Source organism: Acanthaster planci, linkage group LG13, assembly GCF_054643075.1.
Source record: "Acanthaster planci isolate LZ-2023a linkage group LG13, COTS_SCS, whole genome shotgun sequence".
NCBI classification, from domain to species: Eukaryota; Metazoa; Echinodermata; class Asteroidea; order Valvatida; family Acanthasteridae; genus Acanthaster; species Acanthaster planci.
In genome coordinates, this window is record NC_141789.1 from 7,836,189 (window position 1) to 7,855,372 (window position 19,184).

Sequence of the window (19,184 nt, forward strand, 5' to 3'; positions counted from 1 at the left end):
TCTCTAGGTGCTACTGCCCTGGCTGCCAAAAGTAGACGGCTGTCAACAAGAAAGATCTGTGACAGCCGCATTCAACATTTCTACTCCTGGTTTAGACAACATTCTGCAAATCCGACCGAAGCAACTCTTTCCCTTGTATCAGAGTTCTTCTTGTATCTGCTCTGGTCTGGCCTCCTTGGTTCAACAATCAGGAACTACCATTTGACTCTAGTGGCTATGCACGGTGGGTTTCCCGATGGATGCCTCTATCTCTAACAACTCTGTGATCCATCATCTTCTTCGAAGCATGTATATCAAATGTCCCCAAACCCATCGACTCGTCCCTTCTTGGAATCTGGGGGATGTCCTTCGACTTTTGGCTAGCTTCCCTTCGAACTGGCAGGACAACCTCCCCTTCTTCTAGCCGCCGTCACTGCTCGTCGAGGCTGCAAAATTAAAGCGCTGTCCATTGCTGATGGCATATTCAATGGGAGCCTCTTGGGGTCCGTCTAATTCCAGAGATTGGCTTTCTTACCAAGAACCAAACACCCACATTTCAACCACCAGACATCTTCGTCCCATCCATCTGGTTGTTAGCCTCATCTACCTCTGATAAACTCTGGTGTCATTTCTGGACACTCAAATGGTACCTCCAATGGACTAAGGACATCCGGGGGCAAGTAACTCATTTACTCAATACATCTACTAAGCCTCACTGTGCAGCCTTCAGAGACACTATTGCCAGGTGGGTGGTTTCCGCTATTAAGTTGCGTAGGTTGCAGGCAGTAGACTCTTCCCCCACCTAGAGTGGGACGAGTCTACTACTGCATACCTACCAAATTACCAATCTCCCTCCCTCCTTCCCTCGCATCCTCGGCGCACTTTGCGCGTTAAAAAAGAGGACATGGTGGCCACCTTCGTGGGAGTCGAGTGATTGAGGGCGCACTACTGGTGATCAAGAATTTAGCGAATTGAAGTAATGGACTAGGGAAAAATGCATATGTATTGGTAATCTGGTAGGTATGCAGTTGTAGATTCGTCCCACTCTTGGTGGGGGAGAGTTTATGGCAGAATATTTCATTGAGAGGTTTCGAGTAATTGTAATACCCAATCTACTATATTTTAAAGGTGTACTTGTAAAATTCTTCAAAATGTACATGTAAAATCAAAATGAATGACCACCGACTTCACTTTATTTCAGGAGGCTATTCATCGTGTTCAAGATTTGCAAGACCAGGGTTTTCTTACTGGAGTTATTGATGACCGGGGTAAATTTATCTTCATCTCCCAAGGGGAATTAGAAGGCATTGCTAAGTTTATGCACCAGAGAGGAAGGGTGTCCATTAGTGACCTTGCTGAGGCCAGCAATATGTTAGTGTCCCTAAACACAACAGTCAGTTCTACTACCAGGGAAATAAACAGAGAATGAAATTAGTGAAATTTGTATTAGACATTAGTGAACATTCTAAATTTATTTTATTACTTCTTGCATTTTTGTTTTGTTGTCATTTTTGGAGTCTTCCATGGAGTGAAGAATCATCCTGTGATGTTTTTGTACATGGTTTACATGCTTTAACATTATTGTTAGTGATGTGACCAAATACTTCAATCTTTTTCTTGACACTCTGATATATCAAGTCGAGGTTAAGTTAATCTTAAATGTGTGTGTGTTGTGAATCTTGTCAAGTTGGCTTACTCCCATTGTGCAATGAAAGCAACACATCTCTAAAACATGAGCCTGTTTTCATCATCTTCCTTGGCTGACTGTGAGTCTGCAACATAAAGTTATGCCCAAAATTATTCATACCTATGCCAAGTTCAGGAAATATGAATGTTTTATTTGAGGAATGAGTTTATGCTTGATTAAGTGACATAAGAAGGCGACAAAAGGCTGTAGAAGTAATGCAAGAGATATTTGAAGATATTCAGTATTTGGGGTATTTAATTTGAGGTATTTACTGAAAATTGTCATGTCCAGAACTACTTATAGCCTTTTTTAGTTGTCAACAGTGAAGGCTTTGTAATCACAGCCTCCAACCGGTTCTTGTATATACTAACATGTTCTTGCACATCTCCACAAGGATTTTGGCCCACTTCTCTCCTGCATACATGTACATGCAGGTTTCAAGGTTCTTGAGGTTGGAAGGTTTCCTTGCTATCACTTGGGTCTTGAGTAACTTCCACAGATTCTCAATTGGTTTCAGATTTGGAATTTGGCTTAGCCACTCCAAAACATTTACTTTTCTTCAATTAACTTGGCCATATGTTTTGGGTACTTTTGTTGTTGGAATGTCCAGTGGTATCCTGGCCCAAGTTTTTCACGGACAGTTTGACTTTTTCCTCAAAGATCTTGATGTACTTCCCAAGTTTCATGCCATCCACTTCAACAAAGTTGCCCAGCCTAGTGACTGAAACTTCCCCAAAACATTATATTCCCTCCACCTTCCTTGACTGATGAGATTGTGTTTTTCGGGTCGAATGCTTTACATTTCTTTGACCAAACGAAAGCCATCACATCCGTATGGCTCGACGTTGATCCCACCTTAACCGTAGCATTGACATTGACAACCAAAAGTTTAGATCTCTTTCCAGGTGAGTTTTTGCAAAGGATAGCTTAGTTTTTGTGTACCATGGTTTGAGGAGTGGAGTCTTTCTTGGTTGTCGTCCTTGTGCAAAGTCCTCTAGATTGTTTGTCTCGATCGATCGTTTGGCCCCATAACCCTCAGATTCTTCAGGATAGCCTTGGTGGTGATTTGTGGATTGTTGTTGGCCTCCTGCAGTACTTTTCTTACCAGACGAGGCACATGCCTATGACCTTCGACTATATCCCTGGAGGGTTTTACAGTGTGGAACTGCTTGTATTTTTTATGATCTGTACTGTGGCAACTGGAATGTTCTAAGAATTTTCTAAAACAGGACAGATGAGTGTGGAATTGTAGACAACTGCAATGTCACCAACAATATCCTTAATTCTGAGGCCAGAAACAGGTATGAATAATTATGGTCAGGCCTGAAAAATCAAAATCCCAATATTTCTACTTCAATTTGAATGGAGGTTTGTACATACCAACTAAAGGTCATAAAGCAAAGCCACAGTTCCACCAGTCTAGTTCAAATGCTTTAAGAAAATAGAAAACCACCACAGTTGGCAAGAGGTATGAATAATTTTGGAAATACATGTAAAAGTAGGAGTATTGACAGAATCAAAAGGAATCCAGGTGAGTGCATAATTTGGATCAATTTACAGCTTGTTAAAATATTTTCTGCAATAGTTTAGATACAGGGAATGGCCTGTTCTAAGCTATTTGCTGTAGGTAAAACAGGTACAGACAGAGTGAAATTGCAAATTTCCTGATAATACAAGTAAAGTAGCATTTACATTCATCTTCAAACGGTCAGACGGAGCTGGTTTGATTTATGTTGGGTTGCAAGTATCCAATGTTGTTAGATAAACAGTTTCAGTTTTGACACATACTGAATGTGGCATGATCTGCAAAACCGTTCACATGGTGAGCTTTGTCAAATTGATCTGGAGACTGTCCTGTTTTCAAAACTGACTTAACACATTGACTGCCACGTATAATTTCACAGGGCATTCCTATTTGCAAAGCATTGTACACATACATGCATATTTGTAGTACTTTTTAGGTGTTTATATGTTTAAGCTTCGAGGAAGGACACAGGAGTTGCAACTCAGCATGGAGGAAGGACACAGGAGTTACAAGTCTGGCACATGAAAGTGCTCGATGATCATTGCCGCCCGGTCAGACAAACAATAGTAAACATTCCAAAATGCCTGATTACTGCCTGTAGCTTAGCCAGACAAGTGGGGCCAGTAATATCGCAACAATATTGGTGGTGTTTTATTTGGAATCAACTACAACTTGCAGTGACCAGGAAACAGAAAGAAAAAATATCTAACATTAGATTTACTTTTGCTGTTTTGAAATTTTTTTTTAAAGGATTTTGATGCCCTTTCCATTATTTATGCGTATGTTTGTAATTTTATTTTGTCACTCCAAAACATCAGTTTTCCAAGTCCTTGTACGAGTTTGGCTAAGACTGGCCAACATGTTGAACACCAAAGGAAAGTTAATAAGTTCATGAAAAACAAAATGCACAATTTCATCACAGAGAGTGATCATGAGATCTTAAAAATACCTTTTTTGTGGTAATTACATCATAAAATGATTCAAATAAAACTCAAAATCATACAAACAGCTGGGCTATTTTTTTATCCCAAAAGAAATCCAGAAGAAAACATTTGATAAGGGCAATGACTGCACATGAACACTTCGGGTACACAGCCTAATAAAAGCAACTGCGCAAGCACTAAATTTGATGTTGTTGTCAGATCATATCAAGCACCGACCATGGCATGAATATTCAACTCCCTATATTTTAGTACACAACGTTTTAGGGATGCAGATTACCAACGAAAAATTGCGGTGATGATCATTGGGTACAAAGGGCTTATAGTTAAAAAACAGGTGGTGCGTAGCAAGCATGTGCTGCACTCTGGCTATGGACATACGAGGCATGCCAGAAAGTGGTAATTGGCCAGATGTTATAGCCCAGGCAGTTCAAACTCCTTCTGTGTCCTTTGTCCATGAACTCAGGCACTTCAAAGTGTTCAGTGATGGTCACCACCAAGTCAGACGAATAAAAGAAAACATTCCAAAAATGCCTGATTACTGCCTGTAACTTAGCTGGACAAGCGCAGCCATTAATATCCTAGCAATACTTGTAGTGTTTTGCTTGCAATTAAATGTAAATTATCGATGTGACCAGGAACCAGAGCGAGAAAAAGTCCTGATATCAGACCTACTTTTGCCATTGTAAATAAACTTTTTAAAATTTTGATACACTGTTCCATTATCCATGCAAAGTTAGTAATTTTATTCTCCTTCGTCCAATACATCAATGTTCAAAGACTTGATATGAATTCGGCTAAGACTGGCCCACGAAGTGTTCACTACCACTGGAAAGCTTAGTTCATTAGCAACAAAATGCGCTATTTCATCACAAGGAGTGATTGTGAAATCTCATAAAATATGCTTTTGTACGAATGCCATGATAAAAATGATTCAAACAAAACAGAAAATCTTGTAGACAACTGGCCTATTTATTCCCAAAATAACCCCAGAAGAAAGAGTTCATTAAGGGCAGTAACTGCATTTAGGGCACACAGCGTAATGCAAGAAACTCTGCAAGCATTAAATTTGATGTTATGAGATCATACCAAGCACCACCAAAGGCATAAATATTCAATTTCTATACCTCGGTACACAAAGTCTTAAGGACGCAGATTACCATCGACAAAATGCGGCGACGATCATAGGGTACAAAGGGGTTTCATGGTTGTTAAACAGACGGTGCATAGCAAGCGTTCACTGCGCTCTGGCTATGGACATACCAGGCATGCCAGAGAGTGGTAATTGGCCAGATGTTACAGCCCAGGCAGTTCAAACTCCTTCGGTGTCCTTCCTCTATGGTTGTAGTACATTGTATGTTCATTTCTAAATACTCTATGGAGAGAAAATATCTACAAGGTAACTCGTAGCTGGCAATGGCACAGAGTTGATAGGTCCACTATGCTTGCTACGAGTTATCAAGTAGTGACCTTGTACATGTACCACGTCACTACTAGATAATTCATAGGTTGGCAATAGGATGACAAACTTCTTTGGTTCTCCATACGATGTATGTTGCATTCTGTGAAAAATTGGACTGTCATTGACATTGTATTGTATATTATGTGTACTGAGCTGTCCCTACCACATTGAGTATTAAGCCTGTTTTTCCGTGTCCACGTAAGAAATGTAGAGAGCAATGCAATCAAGACGCCAACTGCAGATATATGGAAATGACAAATGGCAGTATCGCCAATAATACCAACCAGCCCAGACGGATTGGCAAAGTTAAGCCCAGTTCAACTTTGCCGACTGTCTGTGTTGCAGGCATATAGAAACATGCACACTGGCATGACGGGAGTACAGTGATGTTTCTCTCGCTTATTGCCACTCATTTTATCCTTTTTTCTGTATTACTAGTGGTGTGAAACATTCCTCATGTATTTTGAATACACCAGATAGGTGAAATTGCCTTTTCATTTGTTAGTTAGATTACGTAATAGTGTCTTTATATTTCAGCCTCGTTGCTGCGCTCGAGGTTGTTGGTCCGAGGGAACCGTCGACAGCACCCACCTAGTACGATTCATTTCTGTATTATGTTCTTCAAAATGCGAGTTCTGGAGTTAATAAATGATTTAGACCTGAGTACAGTTTTCATCGAATTTCTTCTTTGGTGTTGCTTTCTCATGATCCTGGAACCTTGATGTAAATGACACAACAAACGGTGGAAGATCTGGGTCTCATTCTCACAAGCATGAAACAGGGCATTGCCGACGGACAACACACAAGGACCAGCTACCCTTGCCTTATTTAGGTAAGTAAAAATTGTAAATAAGTGACGCTGACAATAAATACTGTATGATTTTCATGGCTGGCAGTAGACTATATGAATTTCTTTTGTGTTTATTTTTGTATTATGATATGGTATTTCTATATGAATGAGGGAGATTTGGATAAGAAAATAGATATGATGACAAGTATTATTTGTCAACTGTTAAAATACAGGGGCTCCGCAGAGGAAGATTTAGATTATTTCGTGGAGAAGTTTAAAGAAATTGCTGTGTTACGAGATTATACAGATTCCAAGAAAGTTTTAGCTTTCCAGACACTAAGTAATAGATGGTCATACAACGGTATTGTTGGAATCTATTCCAACAAGTGAATGTGAAAGATACTTTTGAGAAAATTCACCTTATCTTGAAATCCATTTTAAAGGCGATTCATGGCATTGGGGTGTGGAATCAAAACTGCTAGCAAATAAACAGCTTGTCACAGAATCTCTTGACGATTATGCCTGTGACATAATGCATTTGTGTAAGCAGATTAAAAAGAGTCAGAACAATTATCATTGTTCGTACATGGCTTAATTCCATCTATTCGGGCATTTGTCTTTTCTAAAGAACCGAAAATATTCCGTGAGTCACTCAATGCAGCTTGCTCTGCTGTTGCAGTACTACAAACAGCAAAAAGAATCTGAATCAAGCAATGTGCACACTGTCAATTCGAGTCAGACGCTGGAATCAAAATTAGATGTTCTTGCTGGCATTGTTAAAGATTTGACGGCTAAGGTAGAAAATCTTCAACTTAGTGCAAGTTGCAGAAATAGTGTAGTTGAAATGCCAAACAGCCTAAACCTGAAAATCTGAACAGACGTACGAGTTATTATGGCAGTGAGACTCAGGCATTCCATTGTTATCATTGTGGTTAACTTGGTCACAAATGGAGGAATTGTTATGCCAAAAATGACATCAATGGTCATTAGTTTAACTAGCTCCCCCATCTTTTTAGAAAAGACAAAGAATTGTTCAGACACTTGAGGATGGGACAAGTAAAGATGAAGACAAGCCTGAACACTTAATTTGGGTTTTTTTGCCCTGCCCGACGTGTATTTTTAACACTGTATACTCAGTGTATGCCCCTGAAGGTTTGTGAAAAAACCACAGACGTACTTGGGTGGGACTTGAACCCACGACCTCCTGCTTACTAGTGCAGATGTCTTAAACACCTTAAACTTGCCGGTGTCGGCTGGCTGGTTCGAATCAGATGTAGTAGCACCCGATATGTATTTAAATACCGTATACTCGCAGCAGCGAGTACTGGAAACAACTATTTCAAAGATGGATTTGCACCAGGGAGATGTAAATTAATTAGTCCCACCCTAGTATGTTTGTGGGTTTTTCACAAATCATTGGGGGCATACACTGAGTATACAGTGTTAAAATACACGTCAGGCAGGGGAAAAAAACCTAATTTACATCCCCCTGGTGCAAATCCATCTTTGAAATAGTTGTTCACAGTACCCGCTAGTACATACACTGAGTATACAGTGTTAAAATGCACAGCGGGCATCTCCCCTACGCAAATCTATCTTTGAAAAAGTCTGAACACTTCACTGAATATTTGCCTTTTAAAGGCCCGCTTCAAACGCTGAACTTCTACTATGTCTAATTCAATTAATTGCGATCCACATAAAAGCGGCAGTTGCTTTAAACGGCAGTTTTCTGTTGACCTTAATGCAAAATTACAACATGGCGGACTGAAAAAGAATGATATTGCAACAAATTCTCATTGTGAGAAGAAGACGGTTTCTCTTGCAACAATCAGTACTACTCAATGTTATTGCAACAAGGAGAGTTCTAATCGCATATTCACTTGTCCTACTACTCGTCCTTTCCAGGGAAAATGTTACAAGACCCCGGCCTTGTCGACGGTTGGTCAGGAATACAGGTTGGCTAGAATTGATGCTAAATACCAACTCTGAGAAAAGATTCAAAATGGCATTTCGTGTTTCAAAAGGAATCTTTGAATTCAGCCTGTCACACATAAAACATGATTTGGAGCGGAACACAATGACAGAAATCCCCATATCTCCAAGGCACAGGTTAGGAATTTGTCTTTACAGACTAGCCAGAGGTGATTACAATTATTGCGGAAATGACATGTGTTGGTGCTTCTACTGTCTCAACAATTGTTAATGAAATTTGTGTAAATCATCAGAAACATGGGGGACATTTCAGTAACTAAATGAGTTCGTAACAAAAATGTTGGACATGGAATTGTGGCAGTTTCCTTACTGTTGGGCAGCTATTGATGGATGCCATATTCCAATCCAATGCCCACCAGGAGGGCTGGAGGCACGCAGAGAATACTACAACTTCAAGAACTTCTACTAATTAGCTTTAATGGGAATGGTCGATGCAAAATATTGATTCATATGGGCCTCTTGTGGCTTTCCAGGAAACTCACATGACTTGATAATATTCCAGGCAACAAGTTTGTGGGAGCAAATTCAACACGGAAGAATAATTCCTCCAATTACAGCTCAAGTAGAGAACATTGCAATTGGCCCACTTATTTTGGGTGACTCAGCATTCCTGATGCGCTCATGGTTGATGAACCCTTACACAAGTTCAGTGAGAACACCTTGACAATGTTACTTCAACTACAGACTTAGCAGAAGCCGAATGACCACAGAGGGAGCTTATGGCCAGTTAAAAGGACGTTGGAGGGTACTTCTCAGGAAATGAGAGAGTAGTCCAGAACATGTGAAGAACGTGACGCATGCATGCATTGTTCTTCATATTGTATGCATTGACCAAGGAGATACACTCTCTAAGAAACTGGAACCGATGATACACCGTAAAACTGATATCAGCACTACAGACATACAGGTAGATGTAGTCGAGTCATGATTCAGCATCACACAGCCATTCTGACTAATTGTAACAGTAATCGATATCCATACAACGAAGGTGCAGTTCACTGAAACATCACACAGCCCTACTGTCCCTGGCAATAAACAGTTGAGGATTAGCTGGGCTGGGAAACATGACTCACACAAGGCCACAGCATGGTCTCGGCTGGTCCCTATGGGGTCCTAAATTCCTTTGTGCTAAGGGTAGTTTTGCAAATAGAAGGGATTACATTGTTTATGTACATGTACATGCACCGTACTTCTGAACACACAGTGTTTTCAAAAAGCTAGAAAACATGTCTAACAGCTTGGAAAATCATCTCAATAATACTGTACTCAACGTTTCTGATCTGGAGAACTCCTTATACATGAACAACTCTCTTCAGAGGAAGAATAATTCACATTTAGAAATACATCAGATATAGGTCTGGAACATCACAATACATCAGATATAGGTCTGGAACATCACAATACATCAGATATAGGTCTGGAACATCACAATACATCAGATATAGGTCTGGAACATCACAATACATCAGATATAGGTCTGGAACATCACAATACATCAGATATAGGTCTGGAACATCACAATACATCTAACTTCAGTCCAGTGGAGTTCCCCTAGTCTACTAATTTAGCATGGGAACTCTTAACTTTGCTGAACTTCTTCCACACAATAGAATAGTAAGTGTTCTAAACTAGACAACTTTCATGTATTTCTTATACTTTTATACTTTCTTCACTATTGTCCAGATTTACTAAATAACACAACCCTTGCAAATTCATTCACTTTAATAAAAGAGGGGAGAGATTACATGCCTGTAAGAAATAATGGAGGTACAGCCAGGAGTGCAGGAAGAAAGACAAACTTTAACTAGAGAAAAGTGTTTGTAAACAAACACAGAGCTGGTTCGGGACTGTTTCACCAACAACATAAGTATTGTCGATCAAAGCTCTTAAACTAACCCAAATGCTGGGTTGAAAACGTGTACAAAGTCAAGGGGCTGAAATAAATATTGAACAAACAAGAGTAAATCACATGACGACGTCATCATGACGTCATTTATATACAATAATTTCTGTATCAAGATTTTTGTTGGCTGTCACTTTGAAAACAAGCAAACATCCGAAAGGGTTCAAAATTGTGGCTTGGAAACGTGTACAAAGTTAATGGGCCAAAAACCCCATTTGGAGAAACACTGCTCTTTTAAGTTCGTGTCACGTGATTTGCACTTAAACTGAACAATTTTATGAAATATTACTTCATATTCGGACTCTTAGGCATATTACAAATAAAACAACACAGCGTAAAGTACCCGATTTCTCCTTTGTTCTGATAGTAATCTTGCGCCAAAGTTAAAGACTACTTGTTCACTTTCATTTAGTAGAAAAACGTGTACAAAACGTATGGGCAAATATTCAGGTCATCGTGACGTCATCCCTTTGAAGTAAGTCGTGCATCAGGGTCTTTGTTGGCTATTACTTTGGGAACGATCAGAGACTGCAAAGTTACCGAAATTGTCGCTGAAAAACGTGTACAAAGTCAATGGGCTATAAACTTGTTTGCAGAAACACTGCTTCTTTAAGTTCGTGTCACGTGATTTGCGCCTAAACTGAACAATTTTTATGAAATATTACTTCATATTCGGACTCTTAGGCATATTTCGAATAAAATAACAGAGCGTAAAGTACCCGATTTCTCCTTTGTTCTGATAGTAATCTTGCGCCAAAGTTAAAGACTACTTGTTTACTTGTGTTAAGTAGAAAAACGTGTACAAAACCTATGGGGACAAATTAAATATTCAAAAATGAATATAACATAAGGGGATGATGTCATCATGACGTCATCCCTTTGCAATAAATCTTGCATCTTGCAACCATGCCAACTTCCTGCCCCTGCACCTGTGGCAACCCAGCGACATGGGTTGATCCATTATCCCTTTGGGTGAAACAGTCTAGACCAGAAAACTATAACAGAAGGGGGAAAGGTAACAATGAAAAAAGGAGGTGACCAGTTCCCATGACCTCTACACCTGCGGATTGAACGAAACCGAAAGTACAGTCACTTCTGTCAATAGTGCCCTCGGTTGAGCTGCAGGATAGGACCGGCCAGCTGGGGTCGGCTGGCCGGTCCGAGTCAAATGACTCGGTGGTCGAGTGGTTAAGACATCTGCACTAATAAGCAGGAGGTCGTGGGTTCGAGTCCCACCCGAGTAAGCTTGTGAGGGTTTTTTCGCAAGCTCTCGGACAAGCACTGAGCATACAGTGCTTATTAATATATACGTTGGGTAAGGGCAAAACCGTTATATATAAAACTAAACACATTGGCAAACCAATCAATTTACTTTATTGTAACCGAGGTGAAACGGCTCACTATTGCTGGATTAAAAGTTTCTCTCGGTTCATGGGTGACGTCAGTAATCACAACGGTGAATCATACTGGTGTTTTAATTGCTTGTCTCATTTTCAAACGGAACAGAGACGCGACAAACATCAAGAAGATTGTCAAGGAATAGACACGGTGTCTTGTAAAGTTGAATTACCTGTAAAGGGTAAAAAATAAACAGGATACCCCATTCGTCATCTATGCGGATTTTGAGTCTATTTTAGAGCGTCTTCCACCAGAACTATTAAATACGAATAAAACGCAAATTCATAAACCCTGTGGTAACTCTTACGCGGTCGTTCAAAACATTTCAGTCCCGAGCGAAAGTAGTGGGGGGAGGCAATCCAGCACAGTTTGACCTTTGCGACAAAAATGGCAAAAGGTCACATTAATATGCATAAGTATAATAATCAAACGATATTAATATGAATAGGAATGAGGTGTAGGGTGAAAAATTATAGCACAGAATGACCTTTGGTAAGGGATAGGCATAGGATAAGGTCAGAAAGTCTGGTACAGGTTGACCCTGTATAAAATAGGAATAAGGCCTAGCACGGGGTAAAATTTTTGGCACAATTTGACCTTACTTATGAAATTATGACACAACATGATGAAAGAGGATGAGTCATACAGTGTGTGATGGTATACTGACTGGCCTACCAGGCAATCCTAAGGTAATCAAGGAGTAGGAAGCGATAATCCCTACACAATAGACAGTTGTGTCGCCGGTTAATGAGAGGGATAATCCCTTGTTAAAATTATATAATGGACTGTATGTAGTGGCTGAGCTGTGTCGGCAGACTATTGTGTTAATGATTACATTGTGTACGTTGGAAGTGAGCGTTGGTCCGACTTAACCTTTGGACACTAAGGAAGAGAGGGCGCCCACATGCTAGCGGTCTTGGGTTTGGCTTACTATGGCTACCTAGATTTGATCGATACGGGAAGAAGACTCTGTTGTCCCTAGCTGAATTTTTTAATCCTTTGAACGAGAGTGTCTTACGTCCCGTTACCCTGTACATGTAAACGCTTCACAAATTCAGTCAGAGCGGAGCGTTACTCTTGTTCTTTATTGCGGAACCCAAATGTAAAATACAGCATTATATACCGTGATGCAGACGTATTTCACAATTTTAAAGACAGCTGGCTACCGATATCGCAGACAAAAGATATGGCTTACTTTGGCTTGACACGCGAGTTACGACTGGGAGCAGCAGATGCTACCGAAGCAGCCAACGACGGTAAACATAAATCCATTGCCGATGTGTATGAGAATAGACACGCGATTCCGTCAGACGTGCCTCTATAAACCGATCACGGACCGTTTCATCCTTCGGGTTTTAAAGAGCTGTTGACGTATCAGTTGACTTTTAATAATAACGATAAAGTGGTTAAATCCACAGACATGGCTGCGGAATATTCCATTTGGGATTTAACTTTAGAATACGAGGTCGTCACCAATTGAGACCTGGCCCAAAGTTTGCGACAAAAGTACAAGGGCAATTTGTATTATTTGTTCGACCGCATTCACTCGTGGAAAAAGCAGGCTGTAAACAAGTCGGACAAGTTGTGGAACACAAAGATCGACCAAACGATTAAAAGCTTGAAAGGTGTTTTGATCTTGTTCAAAGATCCAGTCGTAAAGAACCCACAGAGATTTTACAATCTGCATATCACGAAAACCAGCGTCACATTTGAAGGTAACCCCAATCAGCTGTATTCACAAGGGCTATTTGAATATCAACACTTTTCTGAAATTAGCAAGTTCTTTGGGGACTCGAATACAGAATAGGCCGTGCGGTTGTTATAGACCTAAACTTAACCGGCCTTGATTTAGGCAGTTACCTAAAGACAAGTACAGGCTCTGGCTCGACTGTAGAAGTTCGAATGACAATTCAGCTCACTGGTCTGGTCGGCCGTTGGGTGGTGGAGGTGATATATCGATTCAGATGGAAAGAGAGGAAGAAACTGCCGGGCCGTTGTACATGTACGTATTTTTGGTTATGGACGCACAGTTAACAGTCAGCGACGGTAATTTTAAAAGTTAGTTTATCAGATTTGACTCCAGCACCGAGTCCAGCCAAGAGCCAAGTCCCAACGGTGACAAAAACTAATATTCCAAACGTGTCGAACAGGGTAAAATATTAGCCGAACATAACAAGAAAATGAAACAGCAATTTGCCCGATTAAAAGTCGGCGAGTCAGAGCGTGAGTCAGAGACGAAATCTGACAGTAAGATTTATCAATCTATTGAAAACAACAGAAATTTAATTCTAGGCAGACTTGTAGTCAAAGGAATAGCTTTAGTTTTGTTTTTTGAAAAAGAAAGCACCGCCGGTAACTATATTAAAACATGAGTAATGCAAAATCTATTGACGTAAACGGGATTGCCAATACGGTATATCACGGCACAGTAGTCTGCCTAATTTCCATGGGATACGCCATGCTTAGTAATAAATTGTTGAAAATTAGGGCATCCGACTTGGATCGGTTGTCGGTAGAAGACGCTGCCAAATGAACCGCGGTGGCGGCAGGTGCATTGGCTACGCAGGGCTGGCTCGTGTCACAGGGTATCCTACCAGCCAGTTTGCCTACAGCTTAAAAAGTAGGTTTAAAAACGATTTATTAGAAAGTAACATTGCAGAAGGTGTTCGACCCAGAAGAAATGCCCTTGTTAGATCGAGGGCGAGAAGAAGATTTAACGTTTGATGGTGATGTTGATGATGAAAACTTAGACACCAGTGACAGAGAAGAAACAAGTTTTGTAGAAGGTCAGCTGGCGATATTGGCTGAAGAAGATAGCTTAAACAGGGCCATAGCGATATTTAGAACCACTGTGGCCAATTTCTATACATTTTTCAAACTTGCTGGCCGATCAGACGTACCAAATTTGCCTGATTATCAAAACTTTGAATATTGAAGAGTTTTCGGGTTTTTTTCAAAAGGATTCCGGGGTTTAGTGAGGAAGTACTATTGACCAACAAAAGAAATCCGATTTAGTCGTAAACACGATAGCCAAAAACGCTAGTGCGGCTGGATGTCCTTCAGGGACGAGATTTGTCCGAGAAGAATTTAGTTTTACATTTATGGCAGAAAACAACAAAATCAGGCAAAACATTAAAAATCATTAATCCTGTAATAGTTCAAATGGAAGAACTGCCTAGCGCAGCCGACCAAGTAAGCAACATTGTAGAACAGCTCACACAGAATCCAGAAGCTCAGACGGAAGGATTAAACTTCCGAGAGTTACTGGCTTTAGATCAATCTTTACGGTGACGGTGAAAGGCGAACTGATTTTAGAGGGTAAATTTGACGAGTTAGACGAAAAGTTTCAACGGGTTAATCATGAATTAGAGGAAGGAAACCCGGCAGAACGTACAGAACTTCAAGGACAATGGATGATTTACAAGTGGAAAGACGTCGTCGATTAAAAGTTGCTAATAGAAACACCGAGCAGATTTGTACGCAGATTAACCGAATTAAAGAAACGATTACCGCGGTGATGGATGGTGATTTAACATTGCGCGAAAAAATCCGAGTGCTTTTTAGAGAACAAAGCGTCACGATAGTCAGCATTTTAACGGCATTTAGTTTAGCTATTAATACGTTAATTTCAAGCGTAGTGGCCTAGTGTTACCCCTGAACCTGCACCAGAATCCACACCAGTACCATCGTCTAAAGGAGGCGTAATCGATTGGATCAAACGGCAATTGCAAAATGTGGCAAACGTATTGAAGAAATTAGGCTTGAAAGCGCTTGTGTCATTACATTCTTGGACATTAAACGAGGGGGGTAAAGCAGTCGGTTGGATAGCCGAAAATGTTTGGACGTTGTTTGTAGGCGTAGGTGTTTTGAATTTAACTTATGTGCAAACGATGTAAGTCGGTTTAACAGATTAATTTAGGGCAAAAAAGAATTCCATTCCCCAAATTTTGAGAAATGGAATTTTTAATGCCTGTTACTTTTTGGTGTAGGTTTAAGTTAGTATTTTAAGTTAACATGTTGTAAAACAAAACGCCAATTCTGGCGAGCGCAATAGCTCCTACGGTTAAAGATAATTCCTCTTCGTTGTTAACGTCTAATTTTTTTCTTGAGGTACTTTTGCCAGCATAGGCGTGGGTGGTAATATAGTTTCCGGCTCTGGCACTTGTTCTATCTGTAATTTCATAACTTTCGGGATTGGCGTTAGGAGCAGCGCTTGAATTTAAAGTTGAAACATAACCCGTCTGCATGCCGGCTGTCGCAATTTGAAGGTTGTTATTGTGTCCTTCAAACGTACCGATGCGTAAATCCATATCCGACGGTACCAAATACAAACCGGGTGCCACTACGAAATTCAACGGCGTTTTTGCATACTGGCAGATGGTCATCAAATTCTTCTTTGCTCGTAATTTTATTTTCTTGAAACTTCGTCGTTGTGTTTGTGCGAATCTTTACTTTTAGTTCGTTAAGTTTCCTAAGTTTGGACAAACTCAATATGAATTCTTCTTGGAACACATCACAGTCTTCGATCGCGTGTGAGACATACTCGTCTATGGTGTTTTGCTTGGCGTCTGCTAACATGCAGATTTTATCGTGTTTTTTTTTGTTTTGTGAGACAACCTCCGTATTCCACGTAATCTATCGCCGTTAATAGCCGTTTGATCTTTTAGTAAGAAGTTTCTCTGGCGTCATGTTCTCTAAAGATTGTCCGCGGATGTCTTCGTTTTTTGAAGACGGTAATTTTTAGTCCCGGTTGCCGACGTTTTTGCACTGTTTATCTCTATTTTTGGATACCCACTCAAGTCTGGATACATGTTTGACTCAACGTTTGGTGTCACCTCTTTATTATATATCCTTTAAAACATCTAGCTCGATTAAAATTGTGCCATCTTTATTATTAATGACTTCTCCTCGCTTGTTTATTAATGAAAATCCAAAACTCGTTATTTCGTTGTTTACTAGTAGTTATGCTGTAGTTTCACTAGGGTCTAACGCGCTACACAATACGTATGAAGGTTTCCCGTTAAAATGATTAAAATGGTTGTTTATTTCTCGGCAGTGTATCCATAGCTGCTTGAAAGGGTTTGTGTTTATTTCTCCCTAGTAAATAACGTTTGGAACGAGTCTACTTCTTTGCAAATTTAACAGCCTACCGACTTCTTTACCTAACCGCAATCTGAGTTTTAAACCGTTATCATAATTGTCACCAAGTTTGAGTCACGGAGAACTTTAAAACTCACACCTGGAATAGCGTTAAAAATAAAATCAAACCAATCCACGTTATAAAACCCTGGAGAAATGACTACACTGCCACGTTCTCCTTTCAAAAAGTCACTGGGAGTTTCTCTCTTGTGCAACCAATGCATCAGTGGGGCGTTGAAACAAGAAGCCAGAATATAAAGACCGTCTGTGTCGTTAGACTGCACAGCTCTAATATTTCTAGTTCTTTCATCGTTGTTGATGCCTAAAAGTCCTTCTTGAATAAGTTCTAAAGTGATGCGACGGGCTTCGTCATAATAATCAATTTTTCTTGAGTTAAAAGTAATATGTAAATTATGGCGTCTTCTTTCTCTTTATCTGTTACTCCGATTAATATGTCTTCTAAATTTAAACGTAGGTTAATTGATTTGGTTAACTCTGGCGCTGAATTTTGGTAAATTTTCCGGTTCGTAAGCTTGAAGATAATCTCTTATTAAGTCATGAAAGAAAACTGTATTGTCTGCTTCTAATTCGGATAACGGTATTACAAGTCGAAGTGATTCCGCAACGTTCGTATTGATGGATGCTGCATCTAATAAGGCAGGTAGTTCACGATTTGGTCTAACTCCTTCAGGCTCCCTTTTAGCAGGCATTCCTTCGACTTGAGTTTGCTATTCGATTTCGGTGGATTTTGTAATGTTGAAATATCCCAGGTGAAAGCTTACTTTTTTTACTTGTACGGCCTTGTCACCTTTTGTGTTATCGATGGTATTCTCTAATTCAAAATTCTGCTCCCTTTCAGTCAAATAAAAAAATGCGTCTCCATTTTATAATAAACCGGCTTTTACAGTTTAACTGGTTCTAAATTTATTGACGGCATCAGTAAAGTGTTTCTCCGGGACTTAAAACAGGTCTTTTACTTTATTTACTAAATGTAGCATTTTTTTGTTGAGTCCAGGGATGGACTGGAGGCTTTACACCATGTTTGGGTTGCTCGCACTGATCGCCGAAGTTTATTCCTTGTTCTACATGCGGTGTTCACGATGGTTTATTTTACATGTTAAAAAGAAACCTATGGCAGAAGAAATACATTTTTCAACTACATTAATTGCTGTTACAGAATTAAGCCCACAATAGTTTTTCAGTTTATACAGAGTTTAACCCCAAAATTAACCTATGATTGATAAAGATAAATCCTTACCAACCGATCCTCTTCGTAAAGCTTCAAAATACAGTCGGCCAGCCGTTCATTCTACGGAAACATCTGTACACGTGACCAAACGCGGAGGGAAATCCTAACACAATGTAGGCCCAGCCCAAGCACTGAGGCACTCTTACTCCGCCCCTTCTGCATGACCTTGCTTAAAATAACTGAATTGCCCGATGACATTGGAAAAAGATTTGATTAAAGATTACTAACTTTTTACTTGACCCCCCTTCTATCTGTCATAGAAAGGAACTTTTTATTTAATATACTAATGCCAAAAGTGTGCCCCAATACAAACTTAAATTGTGTATACTTGCGCGACTGGACCTGCAACACCGTAAAAATGAAAGAGCGCCCTCTGATGACCAAAACAAATTATTCAACACCGGGCACTGCTACTCCCTCCATGAAACCAAAATCCTAGTTCACCACATAAATAAAACGCTGGTTATATTTACCGCCTACGTTTCCTGCTTCAAAGTCTGAATAAGGGGACAACCTTCTAAAACAATCGAGGCAGTCTACAAACACGTTTGCTATTCTTTTATTCACGTGCAGACATATGTCTTCTTCGGTTTTGATACACGCTGATTTTTGACCAAACAAAACAAATAAATATCGTTCGTCTGATGGCAAATAATTTTTCATTTTGTTAAAAACGTTTATTTATTTAAGCGTTGTAAAATTAGCCTCAGTTATCCGTCACCGTCGACAGACAATCGAGGCTTAAAATAATTCTTAAGTTAATTCGTAAGTTTAATTCATAATTTTAATCCACCTTTAATTTCATGGGCGTTTTAGATTCTGATTCCGATTCTGTGCCGTCAAATCCTCTCAGTGCTTGCAATGCCAATTTATTCGAAATAATGCCATCATTTCTAATTTTCAACATAGCGGTTGATACCGTATACTTAACACTTGAACCGCAAGACTGCGAACCGTGAGTTCCATAATATATGTAATATAGATAAATGATTGGGCATCACATCGTTTATTTGTAAATTTCTCAACATTCGACGATGTAATGGGTCTCTATCGGTGGTCAAACAACGAAGCGTAAGAACCTATTTTAACGTACATGCGGTTCTTGTCGGTGAACCCAGG

The 19,184-nt window shown here is 39.9% G+C and overlaps 2 protein-coding genes across 3 annotated transcripts in view; both read left to right on the forward strand.

Annotated features, from left to right (window-relative positions):
- The window catches only part of ddrgk1 (DDRGK domain containing 1), a 64,923-nt gene extending 58,666 nt beyond the window's left edge, over window positions 1-6,257 (forward strand). For both annotated transcript variants that reach the window (XM_022240982.2, XM_022240984.2), the window contains exon 7: window positions 1,181-6,257. In XM_022240982.2, the coding sequence (XP_022096674.1) occupies window positions 1,181-1,408 (228 nt within the window). In that variant the 3' untranslated portion in view covers window positions 1,409-6,257. The remainder of the gene's footprint in view (window positions 1-1,180) is intronic.
- A 29-nt stretch (window positions 6,258-6,286) lies between these two features.
- Window positions 6,287-19,184, forward strand: part of LOC110982524 (uncharacterized) — a 118,453-nt gene continuing 105,555 nt past the window's right edge. Inside the window, exon 1 of the mRNA XM_022240989.2 lies at window positions 6,287-6,426. The gene's annotated coding sequence lies outside the window, so the exon portion shown is untranslated. The remainder of the gene's footprint in view (window positions 6,427-19,184) is intronic.